The sequence below is a fragment of the Pseudochaenichthys georgianus genome, chromosome 11, assembly GCF_902827115.2.
Source record: "Pseudochaenichthys georgianus chromosome 11, fPseGeo1.2, whole genome shotgun sequence".
Taxonomy (NCBI): Eukaryota; Metazoa; Chordata; class Actinopteri; order Perciformes; family Channichthyidae; genus Pseudochaenichthys; species Pseudochaenichthys georgianus.
The window spans coordinates 24,520,914-24,542,657 of NC_047513.1; the positions used below are offsets into that span (position 1 = coordinate 24,520,914).

The following is a 21,744-nucleotide window of genomic DNA, read 5'->3' on the forward strand; positions in this document are numbered from 1 at the left end:
TTACCACTGGATTTTGGAATACTGCTGAAAATGGATTTGTGGAAAACACATGTATTTGATACTTACATGTTTTTTTTCAGCAGAATAATCTCTATATATTAACACTGCTTTTATGATTTTAAAAGAGTTAATGCAGTTAGTCTCAATTAGGCACTTTTTAAACAGCCGTAGTTTTTACGCATTTCTCTGGACATTCACCAGTGGGGTATTTACTGATGTATTTTATTTCATAGAACGAAACGTTAGAATCTCTTAAGCTTGTGTTAAACACAGATCTGATTTCACCGATGGTGGTAAAATGCTGACTCATTTCAGGGCTTTAGGCTCATTCATGCTTTACTCTGCTTCCCCAGGTTTCTTTCTAGGCATAACATGCTTATAAATGTCTTGTGAATTCCTAAAGTAGTTTTGTTTCTCTTTTCCTGTGATACTGCTAGTCTGTGCCGTAGAGGTGAAGAGATGTTTGTCGCCTCATCAGACACCAGTCATGGTGCGACTGAGGGTTTCATCAGGATACAGCTCCTGTTCACTGCTGCTGCACGTATCTCTGTGTTGGCTACATTAGTATAATATTGATACAGTGTAGGTGTCGGGTCGGTGTTTGTGATGAGGCTCCCACTCATCAACTATAATAACTCACCTGTGATCTCACATGCTAATAGGTGCTCTGTAAAACCCCACAAAGCACGGTTACATCATGTCACGTGTATGGAAACGTGCTGAGAACATGATTCACAGAGCGGTTATTATGAAGGAGGTTTGTTTGGTAGGACTAATGCCAATGTGATTACTAATTAGAGATTTGGGTATTTGACGTGTGAAGAGAAAACGCTGGTAACAATAACAATGTGGATTATTACTTATTTCAACATAAAGTAGCATTTTTATTTTCAAAGTAGTGTGCAATGTAACTGTTCACTGAAGGTATCTTACTTTAGTTGCTGTTTCATTTTGATCTCTTATTTCTACGATAAGATAGATAGTACTTACGTATTTTTTGTTGCAGCAGCATATTGTACATTGTACAATACAAATTTAAAAGACTAGAAATAAACCAGAAAGTAGAAAATATACATGTTGAATTTACAAATTAACAAGATATAAAGCAAGTTATTATATATACATAAGTATCTGAGCGATGGAATATTAAATATTAAACTGAATATATAAATGTATACGTAAACATGCTGTATTTATAACTCTATTTTGATATATTGTGGTCATTTTTGTGCAATTTCCATCATCGTCTTATCTTCTGTCTAACCTCGCTGTGTGTTTCCCCTGCAGGCGTGGAGCTGCTGTGCGACCGGGACGTTGACATGGCGACGCGGGTTCAGGACCTGCTGGAGTTTCTCCACGAGAAGCAGCAAGAACTGGACCTGGCCGCCGAGCAGCACCGACGACACCTGGAGCAGTGCGTCCAGCTGAGGCACCTGCAGGCCGAGGTCAAGCAGGTGAGAAACACAGAGCTACACCTGAGGCAGGGCGCCATCTGCAGGCTGAAATGTATATATACACATGTACCAATTTATGTAATCTATATTTTATAAACAGTAGGTTCTGTAATGTATTACAGTGTATTTGAATTATACATTGCACAGTAGTTTATTTATTTTACAAGTTTCAGCTTAACATGGACGGACACAGTACTGAGAGGTTTCCACTGTGTCTGGAATTTTTATTGAAGTAGTAATAACATTGGAATTGGTCAGATTTGAACAGAGCTTCCGTCTTTTTTTTGTAGGTTCTGGGTTGGATTCGAAACGGCGAGTCGATGCTGAACGCCGGTCTCATAACAGCCAGCTCGCTGCAGGAGGCTGAGCAGCTGCAGAGGGAACACGAACAGTTTCAACACGCCATTGAGGTGAGACAGTGTGTATTTAGCCCATCAGTTTCTAACCCTAACCTCGATTTGACCTTATTGCTCAATATCTTCTGTCATCCTAACCCCATCCTCTCTCCACGTCTTCCCCGTGTGCAGAAAACCCACCAGAGTGCGCTGCAGGTCCAACAGAAGGCCGAGGCTCTGCTCCAGGCCAACCACTACGACATGGACCTGATCAGGGACTGTGCGGAGAGCGTGGCCTCCCACTGGCAGCAGCTCATGCTCAAGATGGAGGACAGACTCAAGCTGGTCAACGCCTCAGTGGCCTTCTACAAGACCTCTGAACAGGTAGGAGTCTCCAGAACTCAATGTGACTTTATCTTCTCCACCATAACTCCTGTGTTCCCCAGACTAAGTGAGTGTGTCCCCTCAGGTGTGCAGTGTGTTGGAGAGCCTGGAGCAGGAGTACAAGAGAGAGGAGGACTGGTGCGGAGGAGCCGACAAACTGGGACCCAACTGTGAGACGGACCACGTCAGCCCCATGATCAGCAAACACTTGGAGCAGAAGGAGGCGTTCCTCAAGGTAACGCACAACATGATCAATATGGCCCCTTGGAATAGTGTCAAGTTCCACCTCTGATTTCAGTGTGTGTTAATATTCCTACCAGGCATGCACTCTGGCCAGAAGAAACGCAGACGTCTTCCTGAAGTACATGCACAGGAACAGCGTCAACATGCCGGGGATGATGAGCCACGTGAAAGCACCAGAACAGCAGGTTAAAAGTAAGTGATGGAAAAAGTGATTTATTAAGAGCAGTGGATAAAGGTGTTTTTACAAGATGCTGAAAAAGAATAAAATCAAATTTGACTAAATCATCACATTATTGTTATGTAATATACTTTCTTTAAAGCCAAGACTTGGTGCAAAATTCCTGCATAGTTGGGAACTTGTGATCTGAATCTGTTTTCTGTTGTTTTCAGACATCCTCAATGAGCTGCTGCAGAGAGAGAACCGTGTCCTCCACTTCTGGACGATGAGGAAGCGGCGGCTGGACCAGTGTCAGCAGTACGTGGTGTTTGAACGCAGCGCCAAACAGGTACAGGAAGCACAAAAACACACACCTGCATTTATTTTACTGACATTTGTGTAGCTGAAGCAGAGGTGGACGAAGTACTCCGATCTTTACTTCTTTTGATAAGTATTTGTTATGCAGAATAATGTATAAAGTACATTATTCGATTATAGTTATCGAGGCATTTCAACGGGTTCATGCTGCAGCTGGTGGAAGAGCCGTGTTAAATTCACCAAGGGATCAATACTATTTTACTTTAACCTTTAATAACACATGATACATTCTTTTGAAATAATGTTATAGTAAATCTGACTGGAGCTCCAAAGTGACTAAATCTGGCAGATACATTTAGTGGATAAAGGTCAAGCAGGAAAGGGAATACAATGAAATTCAGTCCCTCACCATTTAGTAAGGTACAGTGGAAATGTACATCACCGATCTGAACTTATATACCTTCGTACCCGTGGATATACACTGCTTTCTCTTGTGATCTGACCGTGTTTGTGTGTTTTGGTGTCTTCAGGCTCTCGAGTGGATTCATGACACCGGGGAGTTTTACCTCTCCACACACACCTCCACCGGCTCGAGTATCCACCACACGCAGGAGCTGCTGAAGGAGCACGAGGACTTCCACATCACAGCCAAGGTTGGTCTCTCTCTCTCTCACACACACACACACACACACACACACACACACACACACACACACACACGGATACATGTCGCTATGTGTGTGTGTACTTATAACACTCTGTATTCCCCCCTCTCCTTCAGCAAACTAAGGAGCGTGTCAAGCTGCTGATCCAGCTGGCTGACGGCTTCTGTGAGAAAGGCCACAGTCACGCTGGAGAGATCAAGAAGTGGGTGACGGCTGTGGACAAGCGCTACCGAGACTTCTCCCTGCGCATGGACAAGTACCGCTGCAGCCTGGAGAAAGCCCTCGGCATCTCCTCGGACTCTAACAAGGCCGTACGTGCTCATACTCTTTGGTAGAAAATCACATCATTGAAGTTACGCCTGCCTCTTCAAGTCACGTATTCATTTGTCTGTGCTCTTCTCAGAGTAAGGATCTCCAGCTGGATATCATCCCCGCCACAGCTCCGGGGTCAGAGGTCAAACTGCGCGATGCCGCTCACGAGCTCAACGAGGAGAAACGCAAGTCGGCGCGGAGGAAGGAGTATGTCACCACTTTTTCCCCCAAAAACTGAATTATCTTCTTAAATCACTTTATACAATACTTTTTATTTTTTATTTATTTCTTCTTTAATTTGTATTTTATGGAATTGTCTTTAAATGTTTTTATTATTTTTATAATTGATATGTTTTTGCGTTATTTTCATCTACTCAATATGTCGATACAATATACATAAATATATTTATAAATAAAAAGCTAGTTCCTATAATACAGCACATTAAAAAAGTATTTACATTTTGCCAAATGAAAGTGTTTAGCATGTAGCCTGCATAGCTAAAAGCAGTACGTGCTATGCCTACCGCCTATACAACTAGTAGCAAGTCAGCATATATTTGATTACATGTCCCCTTCTTGGAGATATGTTTTATTGTTTGTTTGGACGTGTAATTAAATAGTTGGCCCAGTGCCAACATTTGCAGCTGAGCAGACTAGGTATTAGGTAACTAAGTTGGTTTCTTTAAAGAATGATTATTATGCCCGTCTCTGTCCTTGTCGACATCAACGTCAGCACTGTAGTCATACTTGCTCTATACCTGTGAGTGGTTCTGAGAGTGAGTTCAATTTAAATCTGGCACATAATGGATTTGCGTGATTTAAACCTCCTCCTCCTCCTCCTCCTCCTCCTCCTCCTCCTCCTCCTCCTCCTCCTCAAGAAGTACAGACACAACAGCTGAAGCTACATGTAGCGTGAAACAGGAAAAGGAGGCTGCGTTATTTTATACGAGCGTCACAAATCATGAGCGTGATTTCAGTCGTTCAGGATGCTTTATGACCAACTCAGTGTTATGGCCCTCATTCATTATTCATTCCTGTAGATGGGTTACGCAGACGGGCTGAAAGAGAGCGGTTGACGCTGGTGATTTATCGTTATGTGCATGAGGACTTTGTACAAATGAATTGTGTGTGTGTCCAGGTTCATCATGGCAGAGCTGATTCAGACGGAGAAAGCCTACGTGCGAGACCTGCGGGAGTGCATGGATGTGAGTTCAGCTTCACAACCCACCGCTGTTAACCTGCTGATGCCGCCGTTGTGCAACAGCTTTTCACACATCATCTGGAAAGGAATCAGAAAAACCTGTTTTAAATCCCGTCTTGTTTGTCTCTTTCAGACCTACCTGTGGGAGATGACCAGTGGCGTGGAGGAGATTCCTCCAGGGATCATCAACAAGGAGCACATCATCTTTGGAAACATGCAGGACCTATTCGAGTTCCACCATAAGTAAGAAACAACTTTGAGGACTTTGTCAATAAGATCACATTTTAAACAGATCCAGAATAAACTAAATCAAATTTTAAATACAAAATATAATATTAATTAATATGAAAAACATGAAAAGACAGTTCAGTCTCGAGCAGCTTCATATATTATATGCCTCTGTAAAGCTGTATACAGAGTGTTAGATTCTATTTTGATATATAACTAGTCATTCCTTTTTTAAGGTCTTAATGTTTGTCACATTTTAATACTGCATTTTTTTATCGTCAGTATCTTCCTCAAAGAGTTGGAGAAATATGAGCAGCTACCGGAGGATGTTGGGCATTGCTTTGTCACATGGGTACGTATCATTTGGTCACCAGCATCTTTAAAGAAGTCTTAAAACTAACCTTCGTAAGATATTATTGAGCCAATTCAGCAACTTCAATTAATTGCATCTTTGCTAAAACACCAATCACATTTTTATCACACATTATGTACGGTATGTATTGTGACTGAGTATGATGTGCTTTCACCTGGGATGCCACATGTCTACTTTTGTGGACAAGACCCTTATAATTATTGATATTATTAATGATAAACCCAATTTAAAATGTGTTCCCAGACCTACTATTCGACAAAAATATATTTTGTATCCGTTTCCTTTAGATAAAATCAACACTGGATATATTGTTTTATACTTTAATATTTTCATTTAGAGTTTATTCTGCCAGTCAGAGAGCATGCAGGTTATGTGTCGCTGCAATAAGCTGCCTGGTATATCCTTAAAGTATGCTATTAATATTACAACTATTGTAAACATCTCTCTCCCTCCTCTAGGCTGATAAGTTCCAGATGTATGTGAACTACTGTAAGAACAAGCCCGACTCCACCCAGCTCATCCTAGAGCATGCTGGGAACTACTTTGATGTGAGTATCACCAACGACCGTTTCTTCAATATTCAATGTGTTTCCATCTACCGTACTTTTCGGACTATAAAGCGCACCTGCATATAAGCCGCAGCAGCTAAATTGTCCGTCTGTCTTGCTCTCGTTCTGTCTCTCGGTTCCACTTTTACTTTGGCGCGCTACCTGTCTCACTCTTTTCCAGCCTCCAGCTTTTCCTGCTGGAGCCCGCCGCTTAAAGGTGGCGGGCGCGGACCGGTCATAGAGCCCATAGAGTTAAAGGTGGTTAATATTACCTGTAAAATCCATAGATTTAGGAGGTTCCCTAGTGGCCGTTAGCTGTACAAAAAAAATGGGGGAAAAGTCGCGGCTTATAGTCCGAAAAGTACGGTACATGCAATCACACCACGGTTCTTCTCTCTACAGGAAATTCAACAGAGGCACCGACTGGCCAACTCCATCTCCTCCTATCTGATCAAACCTGTGCAGAGAATCACCAAATACCAGCTCCTGCTGAAGGTAACACTCCTTCAAATCTCACTGCTGAGGTGGCCGTCTCTATTAGTTCCTTGTTTGATTGTGTGTGTGTGTGTGTGTGTGTGTGTTTTTAGGAGCTGCTGACTTGCTGTGAAGAAGGGAAAGGAGAAATAAAGGACGGCCTGGAGGTGATGCTCAGTGTCCCTAAGAAAGCCAACGATGCCATGCACCTCTCCATGCTGGAAGGTGACGCTCGTTATTTATGTGGCTCTGATCTCTTACTGTCTGTTGAATTAAATCTCTTCATAAATCAAGTAAACATTCTAAAACCCTCTTTCTCCCAGGTTTCGATGAAAACCTGGAGTCCCAGGGCGAGCTCATCCTCCAGGATTCCTTCCAGGTGTGGGACCCAAAGACTCTGATCCGAAAGGGTCGGGAGCGCCACCTCTTCCTCTTTGAGATGTCCCTCATCTTCAGCAAGGAGGTCAAGGACTCAAACGGCAGGAGCAAATACATCTACAAGAGCAAACTGTTTGTAAGTAGACGATGGTGCACTGTACGCAATGAAAGGTATTTGGATAACATGCATCCGATTGATTAGAGCAACTGAATTAAGATAATTAGGTCCAAATCACTAATATCTTCATCTTAAATATGTCCTTGAAAAAAAGGTTGTTAGAAATGATTCATGAAACCGTTCTTAAGTTGCATAATTGTTTATAGCTGTGTTCTTAAAACGATAAAACCTTTTTAGGAGCTTGAGACTGCAGGGCCGTGTGCAAACATTGAAATTAAGTCAAGGATGTCTAAACAAATGTCTGAAGTCATTGCGCTACAAATGTAAAAAATAAGTGGAGGTGCTTTGGCAGGAAGTAAACGGCAAGCAAGCAGCCGTCATATTTAGTATTGCAGCTGCTTTTACTGGTTCCTTGTTGATGAATTGATGATTGAAGTTGTTTATTTTGACAACCCATTATGCCCATTATGCTTCTTTACAAACATATCAATACTCAAATGACTAACTTTTTTTTTTAAGCTTCAAAATCCTACGTAGACTAACATGGTGAATGTCAGAATCTCCCGGTAAAAAGCTTGAGTTTAAAATCGTTTTTGAGTGTTTATAGACTTTTTGTGATTTGTAGTTGACATTAGTAGCATTTCAAATGTTCCTCTGTGCCTCATGTCATCACTGTCAGTACTGTAGTTAGATCTTATTGACCCTTCCTGAATCAACACGGTCTCAGATAACTCAAGAAATAACACGTCATCTGGAGCAAGAACTTTGTTCAACAGCCATTGTACCGCTTATATTTCTGATCTGCTCACATCGTCCCCGTCTCGTTCCCCAGACGTCAGAGTTGGGGGTGACGGAGCACGTCGAAGGAGACCCCTGTAAGTTTGCTCTGTGGGTGGGACGCACCCCGACGTCCGACAACAAGATTGTGCTCAAGGTAAAAAACACATCCTCACTTTTTCTTCGTCTTTAAGGGTTTGACCAATACACATTTTCCAAGGCAGAACGCTAACATCGCAGCAAAGGAAAAGTCTTGGAGGCCACTGACGGATCTATATATGATTGTGAAACGATGCTTTTGAAAGCTGTGTATTGGTCTGCCCCAGTTTCCGCTCTCCTCTTCATATTCAACACACTCACATTCTCTGCCGTCCCGTATTGTATTTTCTGACGTCTCCTTTGAGCATGAGCAGCTTTCTGTAGTGACAAACTCCTCTCTTCTTCTCCTCCTCCTGATTTCTGTCTTCTTTCTTGTGTCTCTCTGTCCTCTGCTTTGATCCATCCGTTAACGAACACAGGCACATCTGTATATGTGCGGCTGTACTTTCTCTGGATGTTTGTATCTCTCTGTGGGCTGACATGCTTCCACCAACGCTGCTGACACTGATTCAACCCCTGCACGCCCACAGTCTCCCATCCTGGCTTTATGCCACTTTACAAAGTGACTAGTCGCCATTCTCTAACTGAAAAACAAGCTTTCTGTTATGCTCATTATCAGGTTTCATATTAGTGTGTTGTGCTTTCATTTTCATAAAGACCTTTATTTTAGCTGGCTGGCTCTGTTGTGATTGGTCAACTGCTTCGAGATGTCCCGCCCCTTAACCTATCACGCATTATGTATTGGAGCACCAATGGAAAATGCTAGTGTTACATAGTGATGTCACTAAGTTATGGAAGTAAACATAAGCAGACCATTCACATGCACATAAACCTATATAACACAATACAGCAAAAGGAAAACCCCAAAATGCATAATAGAGACCCTTTAATGATCCAAACAGCGTTATGAAAGAAATGTATACGGCATGAGTTTTAAATCTTTGAGTTTTTGAATTTTGAACAGATGGATTTGAGTTAGTGTGAGCCGTTGGAACAGCATGAAGCCAAACTCCTCACACGTTTATTTCTGAGCGTTACAACTCAATGTTACTGGTGACTTACAAACTAACCGCTGAGATGCTGTCATGTGATATGTGCATTGTTAACGAAGTGTGTCTCATAACAATCTACACACACACACACACACACACACACACAACCATCCAATCTGCTTCACATTGAATTGGCCTACAGTGCGCTGTCAAGGCAGAATATCAGTGTTGTGCGTTTGTATCATGTCAAATCATTCTGTCAGCATAACAAATGTCATGTTTATCTGCTATAATCAAACCAGTGACATTTTCTATTTTCTATTTTAAATTCAAAGCTAAGTCAGGGATCCAAACACATGGTGAGTACGAACTATCCCGACACACAGCCCTCACTTCTCACAAGTCTGAAACTCTTGACATCTCTTGAATCTATAGCTTGAACTAGATCAGGGATGGGCAACTTGGATGGTGGTGGGGGCCACATAATTGATGTACTGGCCACCAGGGGGCCGCAGATTCACTTGGAACACACACACAAATTCCATGTGTTGTATGTAATTATTAACAAATATACTAATGGCACATTTTTGCAGCGGGGTAGCCCCGTTTAACCGTCCCTAAGCGTCCTCGCTCAGGCCTCGCTGGCGCATTTCCATTACAGTTTAGGTCCTGGGGTAGCAACGCAGTGTAGGCGGGGCGATCTGTGCAGAGACATCCTGGAACACTTTCACATTTCGAGTTGTCCGTCTGACATCTTCATTGACATTTGAAAATCTTTCCGGGAACATTCTCTAATAAGCTCACTAAACAAATATCAGTTCACAGAAATGTTATTTAATTTTCACAAGTGGCATGTTTGTATTGAACAGGTTATTTAACAGTGGAATAAAACTATTGGAAAGCACGGAAAATGTGTGCATTGAGATTAACCATTAAGATGACATAAACATGAAGTCATGAACACTCACCCAGACATTAGTTGTCTAACTTGAACCTAAGACACTTGTAGCCAGTCTCTGCATTCCCCTTATTCCACAATGTCAACACAGACACCCGTCAACCCGCACTCTGCTGTTCCTCAGCGGCGCTCCCCCTCCCTCCCGCTGAAATTATGAATGAAAAGCGTAGTAATCATAGATAACACGGCAGGGTCCGTGACAGTTTGTTTTCATCTGATTTCAAATAAACAAAGTCTTGGTTTTTAGAATATTAAGCTTGTTTCGCCAAATTCAGATGATAAATGCAACTTTTAAGCTTGTAAAGGCATAATTACAAGCCTTAACTTAACGTCACAGCAGGCATAACAACAGCCGGTGTTTCTTGTGAGTGTTTCCCCGGGAAACAAACACAATACACACAAACGCATCACAGATTATTTTTGCGGTATTTGGCTGCCGGGCCACCATTTGCCCATCCCTGAACTAGATGATCAAAAGCAGCACATGTGACCCATAAAATAAATCCATTTTTCAAACCTAATGAAAGATTGTAAAGTGAAATATTTTAGACAGTGATTCCTAACTATTCATACAGTTGATATAGTTAGCTAAAGTAATGCTAATAAACTGTTATATGTAAAATAAATAAAAATGTGTTAAAAAAAAGTGGAAATTGTTAAGCTAACGTTAACTTAGCCGCAGTAATGGATACATTTTTTAAATCTCTGAACATATAAATGGTTGAAATGAACAGTAAAAAGCAAGGGGATGGGACGACACAGGATTTTATAGTGGATGTCAATAAAAAAATGTGCTTGGAAAAGTTTTCTGGCGCGCTATCATGGTAGGAAAGTGACTTATTAGAACCTGATCTTTAAGAAAAGAAAATACAGGAATAATCATTTAAAAGAGAAAAGACTCTCATAAGGAAAGGGACTTGGCTTGGCAACTGGAAGGTCACCAGTTCAAGTCCCGGCAAGACCAAGTGCTACCGAGGTGTCCCTGAGCAAGGCACCGTTACTTACACTGCTCCCCGGGCGCTGTTCAAAATGGCAGCCCACTGCTCCTAACACTAGGATGGGTCAAATGCAGAGAAACAATTTCCCCACGGGGATTAATAAAGTATATCCATATCCATATCCATAACCTTAAATGTTAGTTAGTTTCGTAACGGACGTGATGTAACAGTTGACTACAATTCTACCCGTGATATACGCTCATTATATCACGGATAAGAACCAATCAGATTGCTTGATTTGACTTGTCTGTTTTATAATATAAAATAATCTGAAATTGAGTTGATAAGAGATGAGGTAAAGTCAGACTTGTGAGAAGCACCCAGAGTGAAACAAGAATTCCAAAGAAAGTGAATTTCCCGATGACTCTAACCCTCGACGTGTTTTCAACACGAACAGGCGTCCAGCATCGAGAACAAGCAGGACTGGATCAAACACATCAGAGAGGTGATTCAGGAGCGCTCCATCCACCTGAGAGGAGCGCTGAAGGAGCCCATTCATATCCCCAAAACAACCACCGCCAAGCACCACAAGGGCAGGGGAAGGTAAACACGAGACACTGCAAGAAACTGATGTTGTTATCATCACAGACACTCTGAATTACGTAAGGCTGCACAAATGACTGCTTGTGCTTCTTTTGGCAGATATTGCATCTCGACATGATTAACGATATTAGAGGGACTGATCATTTTTGAATTATACGTCTCATTGGAAAATATATTACAATTCTAATGGGGATTTATTTTTAATGATATGTAGCAAATACTATTATTTTGTAAGTCGGTAGTATACGATTTGTAGGCCGAGATATCTCTGTAGCTCCACCATTACCACATGTATCCTTTAACAAATATTGTCTTTCCTGTGATTTGAATATTGCATCAGTCCACATTGCGATTTTAAGACAATTTAAATGTAATTGTGGAGCCCAACTCGGAAATTCGTTGCACCTTTTATTGATGATTTTGTGTTTGTTTTAGGGACGGAGAGGACCTGGACAGTCAGGGTGAAGGCAGCAGCCAACCAGACACCATCTCTCTGGCATCCCGCACTTCACAGAACACACTGGACAGCGACAAGGTGACCACACACACACACACACACACACACACACACACACACACACACACACACACACACACACACACACACACACCTACACCTACTGATGACCAGAAATGATGCGTCAGACCCCATGTAAAAACGTCTACGACCTGCATTGTATGTACCTACTTTGTTCATATTTTTCAATCCATAAATTCAACTGCTCTATGTTTTACCCCTGATATTGTATAGTATAATACCATATGGTATGGTATCTTATGTTATCATATCTGGTATGATATCTTTGTTATGTTGTCGTTTCTGTCACATTGTATCATGAGGAATGGTATCGTATGTCATCATATTGTATCGTATCTTATTATCATTATAACATTGTTGATAATCCCCCCCTCAGCTCTCCGGTGGCTGTGAGCTCACGGTGGTGATTCACGACTTCATGGCGAGCAACAGCAACGAGCTGACGGTGCGCCGCGGTCAGACGGTGGAGGTTCTGGAGCGCTGCCACGAGAAGCCGGACTGGTGCCTGGTCCGCACCACAGACCGCTCCCCCGCCATGGAGGGGCTGGTGCCCTGCTCCATGCTCTGCATCGCACACTCACGCTCATCCATGGAGATGGAGGGCATCTACAACCACAAAGGTACCTGTTAGGGAGGTCAAATATACGTATGTAATGAAGCAGTACAGGTTAATATTCCGTGTATCACCGGTTCATGGGCTGAAACAAAAGCTTATTTAAATACTTTGTCTTCCAGACACTCTGTCAGTGTGCAGCAACGACTCCATCATGCCGGGGTCGTCCGCCACGCTGCAGCCGGGTCACGGCATCGGATCCCACACCTCACCGGGGCCCAAAAGACCAGGTAGGGTCTCCTGTGCCACACAACCTCATCAATGTTACGAAAAAACATGCAGCATGAGACTCCTTTTTCCACTCGGGCAATATTGAAGTAAAACCTCTTATTGAAAAGTGCTGGTGTAATAGAGAGAGACCAAAAAGCGATCTGGTCATCTATTTTTGAAGTGTGATATCTCTCGTGTTTATGAATTAAGAATAGGTATGAAAAAGGAAACTGGATAATCTTATTTTTTTATCTGTGAAACATGGAATACTAATTTCAGCAAAGAAGTCATGACTGTAATGTTTAAAACCTGCCAAACACATCATATCTTCTGTTCAGAGTAGTGTTAATTTCGTCAGCTATTTTTTAATTTAGTTTTAGTCTTAGTCCTGTGTTAAATTTCCTTTTTAGTTTTAGTCATATTTAGTCACCTTCATCCTGTTTTTATTTAGTCAAGTTTTAGTCGACTAAAAGTCTGAGCATTTTAGTCTTATTTTAGTCGACTAAAACAGTAAACATTTTAGTCAAGATTTAGTCGACTAAAAGTCTGAGCATTTTAGTCTTATTTTAGTCAAAGAAAACTAATTATTTTAGTCTACTTTTTGTCAATGAAAACTGTCGAGTCTTTTTTAGTCATCAGATTATATAGAACATTTCAGTCAAACTAGTCTAGCCAAAACCAATAATTTGTCATTTTAGTATATAAATAAATAAGATTATATCTTGTCCTTATTTGATGAAAAACACAGGTTGAATTATTAAGAATGCAGCTTTGCAGAGAGTATCTGGTCAGGTTTGTGGTGTTTGTACCAGCTGTGTTATGGCCACATTGCTTCCCTTCTGATGAAACAATGCGTTCGCTTTTTCTCTCCGCCTCATTGTAGCGAAAATGGGCCCAAATATCACATAGTTTCTTTCTCCCAAGCAGTGGTGGCTTTAGACTTTTTCATTGTCAGTCATTTTGACGGACAGGATCGTAACATTTCCGTCATAATCCATTATTATCCGTCGAGTGGACAATGTATCACTCACTCGTGCTGACAGGGGGTATTCGGTTAACGCGACCACTGCTCCTAAACCCTGTTGTTGCCATTTTATTTTCTGTTAAATAAGGTTAGTTAGACCATGAGTTCGACCACCCGAGTCTTCCTGACAGTTCATATTGTGCCGCTGCCCGGTGTAATTCAAATTTCCCGCCGCGCGCAGCACAGAAACAGCTGCTGCTCTGCCGCAGCACCGGAAATGGAACTGCTGGGAGAAAAACTGACTATCAGAAATGTAACGTTATCTTTGATAATATTTCGTCTCCTCATTTTTCGTCAACGAAAGTAAAGAGAGATTTTGTCATAGTTTTTATTTAGTAAACTACATTTTCGTCTCGTCACTTTTCGTCAACGATATTGCGTGATGATTTCGTTACAGTTATTGTTTACTACTGTCGGTGCCGTCTCGTCATCGTCTCCTTTTCGTCAAGGAAAAAAAGGTCGTTGACGAACATATTTCGTCATAGTTTTAGTCAACGAAATTAACACTAGTTCAGAGTGAATTGAGAAATTAAAAGTATAGCTGGTGGTGCACTTCGGCCTCTTGTGGCCCAAGTCAGTATTACAACAACAAACAACAAAAATGATCCTGACAACAAATAAATAAATCACCTGACAGAACTTTTCTTTCCACCTGTTTCATAGATAGATAAACAGAGTAAAAACAATAAAAGGAACTTTAAAAAAGATTATCCTGGAATATATTTATCCTTCTGCCTATAAGTCATTAGAAAAGTTTAAATCAGACGAAAATGGATCACCCAAATTAGCTTTCCTTTGTCAGGGCTTCTGTAGTCTACTGCCGTTTCTTACGACAACAATAAACGTTAAGGCTCTAAATATAAGAATTCAATAAAAGAAAATGAATTAATGTTCACTAATAAATTCTGTTTAGATTTTTAAACAAAGGCTCTACCTCCCTTTTCTACCGTCTCCTCCCCACATTAATTAAATGTTGGTGTTTTCCCAGGTAACACGCTGCGGAAGTGGCTCACCAGCCCAGTGCGCAGACTAAGCAGCGGCAAGGCGGACGGCCACGTGAAGAAGCTCGCCCACAAACACAAGAAGAGCCGCGACGTGAGGAAGAGCGGCGAGATGACGATGGGCTCGCAGAAAGACTCGGACGACAGCGCCGCTACGCCTCAGGACGAGACTGTGGAGGAGGTGGGTGGACACTTCACACGGTCATCACGTCTCCATTTAGTTTGTGATGTAGACTTGGTCATCCGTGCAATATATTTACTTAAATAAATAACAGAACAAAGTGATACGTGCCATATCCTGGTCCAAGAACGATGCTGAGTCTAATATATTTTACAACACCTTAATGTAGTTAATATGCTGAATGACAGACTGTATGACCTTGTGCCAACTTATTCCTCCTTGCATACACATACAACTATGAAGGGTAAACAAAACATCTGTTCCAAATGCAGTGTTGTCTGCAGAAGCCCAAAGGTATGCAATAAGATCCCATGTCTTTATCGGTGTCTGTCTTTAAAGCGAGCTTATGGCAGCAGCTGTTAACCAAATATATCACAGCTATACTGAAATGCCTTTAATTTACATAATTATTTTCCCTGTTAACACTGATGAAACACATTTAGTAGTTAAGGTTAGATAAGCCTATAGTTTGATTAGTGTTAGGTGTTTTTTAGCTTGCAAAAGTTTCAAAATAATACATGAACTTGTCGTTTAGTGTCTGGACTCTAAATCTTCTGATAACCCTTATCGGGGTGTCCCTTCTTACAAATCTCCATCATGTCTTCTGATTGTACTTTATGTATTTAAGACTGTTTCTGAATGAAATGACCTGACTCGTTGCAGAGGGTTCGTAACGAGGGCCTGTCGAGCGGCACGCTGTCCAAGTCCAGTTCCTCGGGCATGCAGAGCTGCGGGGAGGAGGAGGGCGAGGAGGGGGCCGACTCGGTGCCCCTGCCCCCCCCCATGGCCATCCAGCAGCACAGCCTGCTGCAGCCAGACTCACAGGACGACAAGGTGAGAGGGAGGACGTCCCAGCGGGGCGGAGACACGTGTCAGAGACAAAGGGACGGGCAGGGAAAGATGATGCAGCAGCAGCAGCAGGGGGAGGGGGAGGAGGAAGAGTCTCAGGGGAGAAATTAGGATTTAGGACACAAACTGTTTTAGACTTTTCTGGTGCTGCAAAGTAGGTTCACGGAGTTCTTCAAATTGTAGGTCAGAAAGGACTTTTGTTCTGGAGCTCATCCTTGGAGAAGCTATATATAGTGACATGAGCCGAGACGCTGGCAGAGAGTTTTGTCCCATCAACTTCAGAAGCTTTATGTTCGTACTTTTACAAAAAAAAGCCAACAGGAAAGACATCTTTAACAATTTATTAGAGGGAGTCATTAGCATATTAGTGAGTCAAACCATCACATTGATAGACGTTTGTATAATTGAAGGGTAAATGACGCTACATCATGTATATGTTTGGACCTAGGAACATTTGTGACCTTCTTTAAGAGAAATGAAACGCTTCTTATTCAGGCTCTGTTTCTTCATGATTTTAAGTTCTCGGAGGTTACATTTTCCCTCATCTCAGTCTCCCACTTTCCCCCCCCCCCCCCCCCAAAAAAGGGCATTTCCTGACAAAGCTTTGAAGTGACTCCTTGTAGTTTCTGTTATGCATAACTCTTATCTTGGCATGTTGCATCAAACTCTCCCGTCTGCAGAAAGCAATGAATCGTTTCAGGCACTCCGAGTTTCGACCAAAGCGAAGGCTCCTCTGACACTAATTTCTGTTTCTCTTTTGTTTTGTTTTCTGGTTGTATCGTTTTCTGTTTGCCACTCTGTAGCATTACCTTGATTTATGTCCTGTCTTTGCTTTGTCTCAGTTTCCATACCTCTCCATCTGAAATGCCCTGCTCTCCCCCGATTCTTCCCTTGATCAATTCTTTAATTCCTTTTTCCCCCGCTCCTCGGCTTTAAATGCAACTTCCTTAAACCCTTTTATTTTTTCCAACAACACTTTCTATAGTGAAAGGATTTAAGCTTTTAAAAAAAAAAACACCTATCTCTGTCCCCTGAAAGTCACTCTTCCTAACTTTTGTATTTTTCTGATTCCTGAATTTCTTTAGTGTAGATTTATTTCCTTCCATCTTTTTCTTTTTTTAGTTTCACTCATTTTGACTTAAGCCCTGTTTCTACAACACACCGCTGTAGAGTCGCCTGGCACAGGAGCTAGGGCCTTATGGGGAAATGTAGATAAAGAGAAGACGCGTGTAGCTCTTAACTCTTAATAAATGGCAATGTGGATGTTTTTTCTGTCGGTTTCAGTACGGATCAAAAGGGCTTTAATGCCTCATTTGTGAATTTTTTAACGCCTTGAACCTAAAGACTGCAGCTTTTTCCTGCATGTTTGAAAAAGTTGAATAAAGTAGAAAATCCCCGTCAGCAGAGCAAGCAGCAACCCTGGATGAAAAATCTAAATATGACCCAATGCTTAGGTCAAAATTCCAAAAGCCCCCCTTTGTTCCCATCATCCTCAAACCCCCTCACTCCCCCCTCCCTCACCCGCCCGCTCGTCCTCATCTCCGTTTTTTACCCTCTGTGCGTTAACCTCATTACCCATGCGAGTAATTGGCATCTCTAAACGCTGGCGAGGCCAGAAGGGCACACAGCCTCACCCAGACATCCTAATTGGGGAAAGTCTTGAAGCACAGCACAGCAAGGGTGAGACTCTCCTGAACTATATTTATTATTTACATACATGCACATCCCTCTTCCATCTGTTAGCATCCTCTCTTTATTTCAAAGAATGATCATCGTCACCAGAGAAAGCAAAAAGGGATCCATCACTTGTTCTGCCCCCGACCTTCTCCCGTCACCATTTTCTCACATTTCACCTGACTTCCCATTTCTGAGTTTTATTCACCCCGATTTCAGCCTCATGTTTCTACCTTAACGTTTAAAGTTGATTTAAAATATACTTTGTTTGAAGCTTCAGATTTGAGCTCCTGGCATCGGGCTTTCACTTGAGATCAGACTACAGCATTTAACATTTAACAAACATGTTCACTGAGTCATTGCTAACTCAAATAATACAAAAATAACATTAACTTATAACGAAACTTAAGTAAATGCTAACCTTGAAATAAATCTTAACCAGGATCTTTAACCTTAAAATAGTATCAAGCTTTTTCTTTTTCTATCTATTAATGGATTATTTCAATTTACAAGAAGTTTCTTGTCATTTTTTAAGAGATAAAATGTTGTTTATTCAATTGTTTTGAATAAATCTCCTAAAATGAGGTATAAGTTTTGTCTTTAAATGGCACTATTTTCTCACTAGGAAGAGATGTAGTAACACCAGTCAAAGTACAGATCTAGAGATGAAGGAACAGATGTTAGATTGTATTTTAATCGGGTTCTAATGCTGTGTTTTCTCCCCCTCTCCGCTCTCATCTCTGTATTTCTCCTCAGACCTCTTCTCGCCTGTCGGTCCGTCCCTCCAGTTCGGAGACGCCCAGCGCCGCGGAGCTGGTGAGCGCCATCGAAGAGCTGGTCAAAAGCAAGATGGTAGGACGACCGAGGAAAACACAAACACACACACACCTTTTGTTTCCCTACATACAAAGTTAAATTACCATGACTAGTTTTTGTCAATGAAAGGGAGTCTGAATTTGTGACAATCATTACGTCACTGTCGATCGACATGTCATTGTGCTTTGGCTGGGATTCACTCCACACACGCTACTGTACAGAAGTAGCACCAGTTGTCCCACAAAACACCCTTAATTAAAACAATGGTGTCTCTTTATGCGCATCCTCGAACTCATTATCTGCTCACACGTTTGTTGGCTTCCTCTGCACTTTATTTAAAAAAATCTGTAAATGCTGACTTCAGTTGTGCCTAAATCCGTACGACACAGTGCCGAGTGCTACGCCTGTGTCATCATTATTTTGCACGCACAGGCCAGCCAGCAATTATTGGCCACTCAATAAATCAAAATTGAGCTGTGCGTCTTGCCGTGTGAACTTTGCCGAGGTGATCTTGAGAGATGTTCATTTTTTCAATACGCATTTAATTAAGTGTTAAACATTTCAAACGGTGCACTGCTGTAGTTAGAAATCCCCCCCAATCATAGAGTGATGACCTCCATACTTATTTAACATAAAACTAGTCATTTATTTCATTCTCACTGCGTAGGATTGACTCCCTTTTAAGAAAGAGTGGCATCAGCTGACTACGTGGAGAAGCTGAATACAACACACTGTTTACCTTCTGTTCCTCTGTGTTTCAGGCTCTGGAGGACAGACCCAGCTCTCTGTCAGTGGAGCAGGGAGACAGCAGCTCTCCCTCCTTCAACCCCTCTGACAACTCCCTCCTCTCCTCCTCCTCCCCCATGGACGAGGTGGACGAACGCAGGAACAGCGTGCTCAAGAAAAGACAGTACGTCTGTTTCATGTCGCTATATCACAGACGCTGATTTCTTGAATCTTATCTAAGATGTCTGTTCTTTTCTTCGCTGTAGTTACATCCTGCTGGAGTTGGTGGAGACGGAGAGGGATTATGTCAGAGACCTGGGCCTGGTGGTGGAGGTGAGGCGACGCTTTAACACTGCTTTTACATCACTAACTGTCTGAAATATAAAAGTGTGTTTTTAATAGTTTTTTCCTGTATGTGGCACAGCCTATATTTTAGACTAGCTTTTGGTCAATGGAGGAAGTACAATACATTTCCTGTCCTTTACAGACACGCTGTTTGTTTTAACTTGTTTTTAATTTCAGTGTCAGCTTCATTATACAAACAAATACACATTTGTGTCTACTATTTTTCATTCCGTTCATCTGCATCAACACAGTCCATGCAGACAAAATAAAACATGAAAGACAAATGAGAAAATAAAGGGAAATAAATAACTGAATAAATACATTTGGACTTTCTTCTTAAAAAATAAATACAAATATATTTAGGAAAGTCAGCTGTTATCTACACAGTCCAGAAAGAAACAAGAATTTAACCAAAACAAATTACATATGGACATTTATACATTTTTAGCCCTAATCCCTTTTTTTATAATAACATGAATACATAACATGCAATTTAGCTGTATTTACACAATCCATAAAGAGAAAGAAAACAAACACAAAAGATATGCGAATATAAATGGGAGAAAAAAATACATGAATTGAAATACATTTTGGAAAAGAAAGAAAGGGGCTGTGTGGAGACCCATGTGTGAAAGTGTAAGCCACTGTCCCCAATCACACTGCAAATTGGTGGAAGCCGGGATCCCCTCACTTGATCAGCGCAGTTATCCATAAGTGGTATGTTTGGGGGGACGCGTTGTTATTAATGTGTGACTGTGTTTCCATCTGAAGGGCTACATGACTCGGATGAAGGAGGAGGGTGTCCCTGATGATATGAAGGGAAAAGACAAAATCGTGTTTGGCAACATCTACCAGATCTACGACTGGCACAAAGAGTACGTACACACACATGTGGAGAATACTTTCCCTGTTCAGATGTTATAGCTAACTCTCCTCTCTCTGATGTGTTTAGCTTCTTTCTCGGGGAGTTGGAGAAATGTCTGGAGGACCCCGACAGGCTGGGACCGCTCTTTCTCAAACAGGTTCGTCTGCAGTCAATTTCAGAATGTGTCTTTATGTTTTACATGCTTGTACACATTTAATCGTGTATTGTGCTTTTCGTACCAAGGAACGGAGACTGAACATGTACGTAGTGTACTGTCAGAACAAGCCCAAGTCGGAGCACATCGTCTCAGAGTACATCGACACCTATTTTGAGGTATGAGCCTATATTTTGGCACTGTTTTTTACTTGGAGACACATCAGATGCTACAAACCTGCCTGTAGTCATCAGTCTCTGAAGTAACCTCTGACCTTTGACCCTGCAGGACCTGAAGCAGCGGCTGGGCCAGCGGCTGCAGATCACAGACCTGCTCATTAAGCCCGTCCAGAGGATCATGAAGTACCAGCTGCTGCTCAAGGTCTGTGTGTTACAATACAGCAGGGGGCGCCAGAGCTGCCTTTTAAATACATTTAAAGTGTTTGGTTTTAAGTTGTACCTGTTTCTTTCCTGGGAAACTATAACGTGTCAAAGTTGGATATACTGCAATGAATACTCAATTTAAAGTACTAAACCTCGAGCATTTTAATTTGTATTTGTTTGAGTAAGAGTAAAAGAAGGTCCTACTTGATGCACTTTTGAAATGAGGACATTGTTAAAGTCATTATTTTATTATGAACCTAGAACTTAATTTGCATTTTGATGACAGAAAAGCTACCGACATGTTTGTGTGTGCTGTGAATTCTATTTTTTAGAAAGAAAATCAGCAGGTCAGACTTTAAAAAAAATCTGAATAGTAAAAAAATAATTGCTGTTGTTTTATCTCTACTTGTAATCCTAACGGGCACTTATATAATACAGTATGTCCCTGTCACCTGCTGTCTTTAAATGTACATCTCGGCCTAAAACTAAAACATTTGCCCTTCAGTATGCATTATATTACTCACACTATTTATTTATTTTTTTAGGATTTCTTGAAACACTCTAAAAAGGCTGGGCTGGAGTCCATGGAGTTAGAGGTAAGAGCATCACACTGTTCTTCTAAATCACTCAAATCAAACCAAACATGTTCTGAAGTCCCTTGTGACCTTTACAGAAAGCAGTGGAGGTCATGTGCATCGTGCCAAAAAGATGTAATGACATGATGAATGTTGGCCGCCTTCAGGGATACGATGTAAGTAATGACCATCAAAAACACGTTCTTCTGTACCTTAGTAACAGGGGCGGATCTAC

The 21,744-nt window shown here is 41.5% G+C and overlaps 1 protein-coding gene across 5 annotated transcripts in view; it reads left to right on the forward strand.

Annotated features, from left to right (window-relative positions):
* LOC117454747 (triple functional domain protein-like) overlaps positions 1–21,744 on the forward strand; it is a 91,373-nt gene that overhangs the window by 56,169 nt on the left and 13,460 nt on the right. For 4 of the 5 annotated variants that reach the window (XM_034093903.2, XM_071204882.1, XM_071204881.1 and 1 more), the window contains exons 18-50: positions 1,288–1,454; positions 1,745–1,864; positions 1,982–2,173; positions 2,259–2,408; positions 2,494–2,608; positions 2,807–2,922; positions 3,422–3,544; positions 3,673–3,867; positions 3,960–4,075; positions 5,007–5,073; positions 5,203–5,312; positions 5,580–5,649; positions 6,129–6,218; positions 6,621–6,713; positions 6,806–6,917; positions 7,016–7,206; positions 8,021–8,122; positions 9,392–9,415; positions 11,410–11,555; positions 11,991–12,090; positions 12,470–12,713; positions 12,829–12,936; positions 14,929–15,122; positions 15,786–15,956; positions 18,402–18,497; positions 19,223–19,371; positions 19,454–19,520; positions 20,304–20,407; positions 20,485–20,554; positions 20,641–20,730; positions 20,840–20,932; positions 21,480–21,530; positions 21,608–21,685. In XM_034093903.2, the coding sequence (XP_033949794.1) occupies positions 1,288–1,454; positions 1,745–1,864; positions 1,982–2,173; positions 2,259–2,408; positions 2,494–2,608; positions 2,807–2,922; positions 3,422–3,544; positions 3,673–3,867; positions 3,960–4,075; positions 5,007–5,073; positions 5,203–5,312; positions 5,580–5,649; positions 6,129–6,218; positions 6,621–6,713; positions 6,806–6,917; positions 7,016–7,206; positions 8,021–8,122; positions 9,392–9,415; positions 11,410–11,555; positions 11,991–12,090; positions 12,470–12,713; positions 12,829–12,936; positions 14,929–15,122; positions 15,786–15,956; positions 18,402–18,497; positions 19,223–19,371; positions 19,454–19,520; positions 20,304–20,407; positions 20,485–20,554; positions 20,641–20,730; positions 20,840–20,932; positions 21,480–21,530; positions 21,608–21,685 (3,914 nt within the window). Of the gene's footprint in view, positions 1–1,287; positions 1,455–1,744; positions 1,865–1,981; positions 2,174–2,258; positions 2,409–2,493; positions 2,609–2,806; positions 2,923–3,421; positions 3,545–3,672; positions 3,868–3,959; positions 4,076–5,006; positions 5,074–5,202; positions 5,313–5,579; positions 5,650–6,128; positions 6,219–6,620; positions 6,714–6,805; positions 6,918–7,015; positions 7,207–8,020; positions 8,123–9,391; positions 9,416–11,409; positions 11,556–11,990; positions 12,091–12,469; positions 12,714–12,828; positions 12,937–14,928; positions 15,123–15,785; positions 15,957–16,774; positions 17,652–18,401; positions 18,498–19,222; positions 19,372–19,453; positions 19,521–20,303; positions 20,408–20,484; positions 20,555–20,640; positions 20,731–20,839; positions 20,933–21,479; positions 21,531–21,607; positions 21,686–21,744 lie in introns of those variants that run through there. The other variant, XR_004553020.1, reaches the window with a different exon arrangement.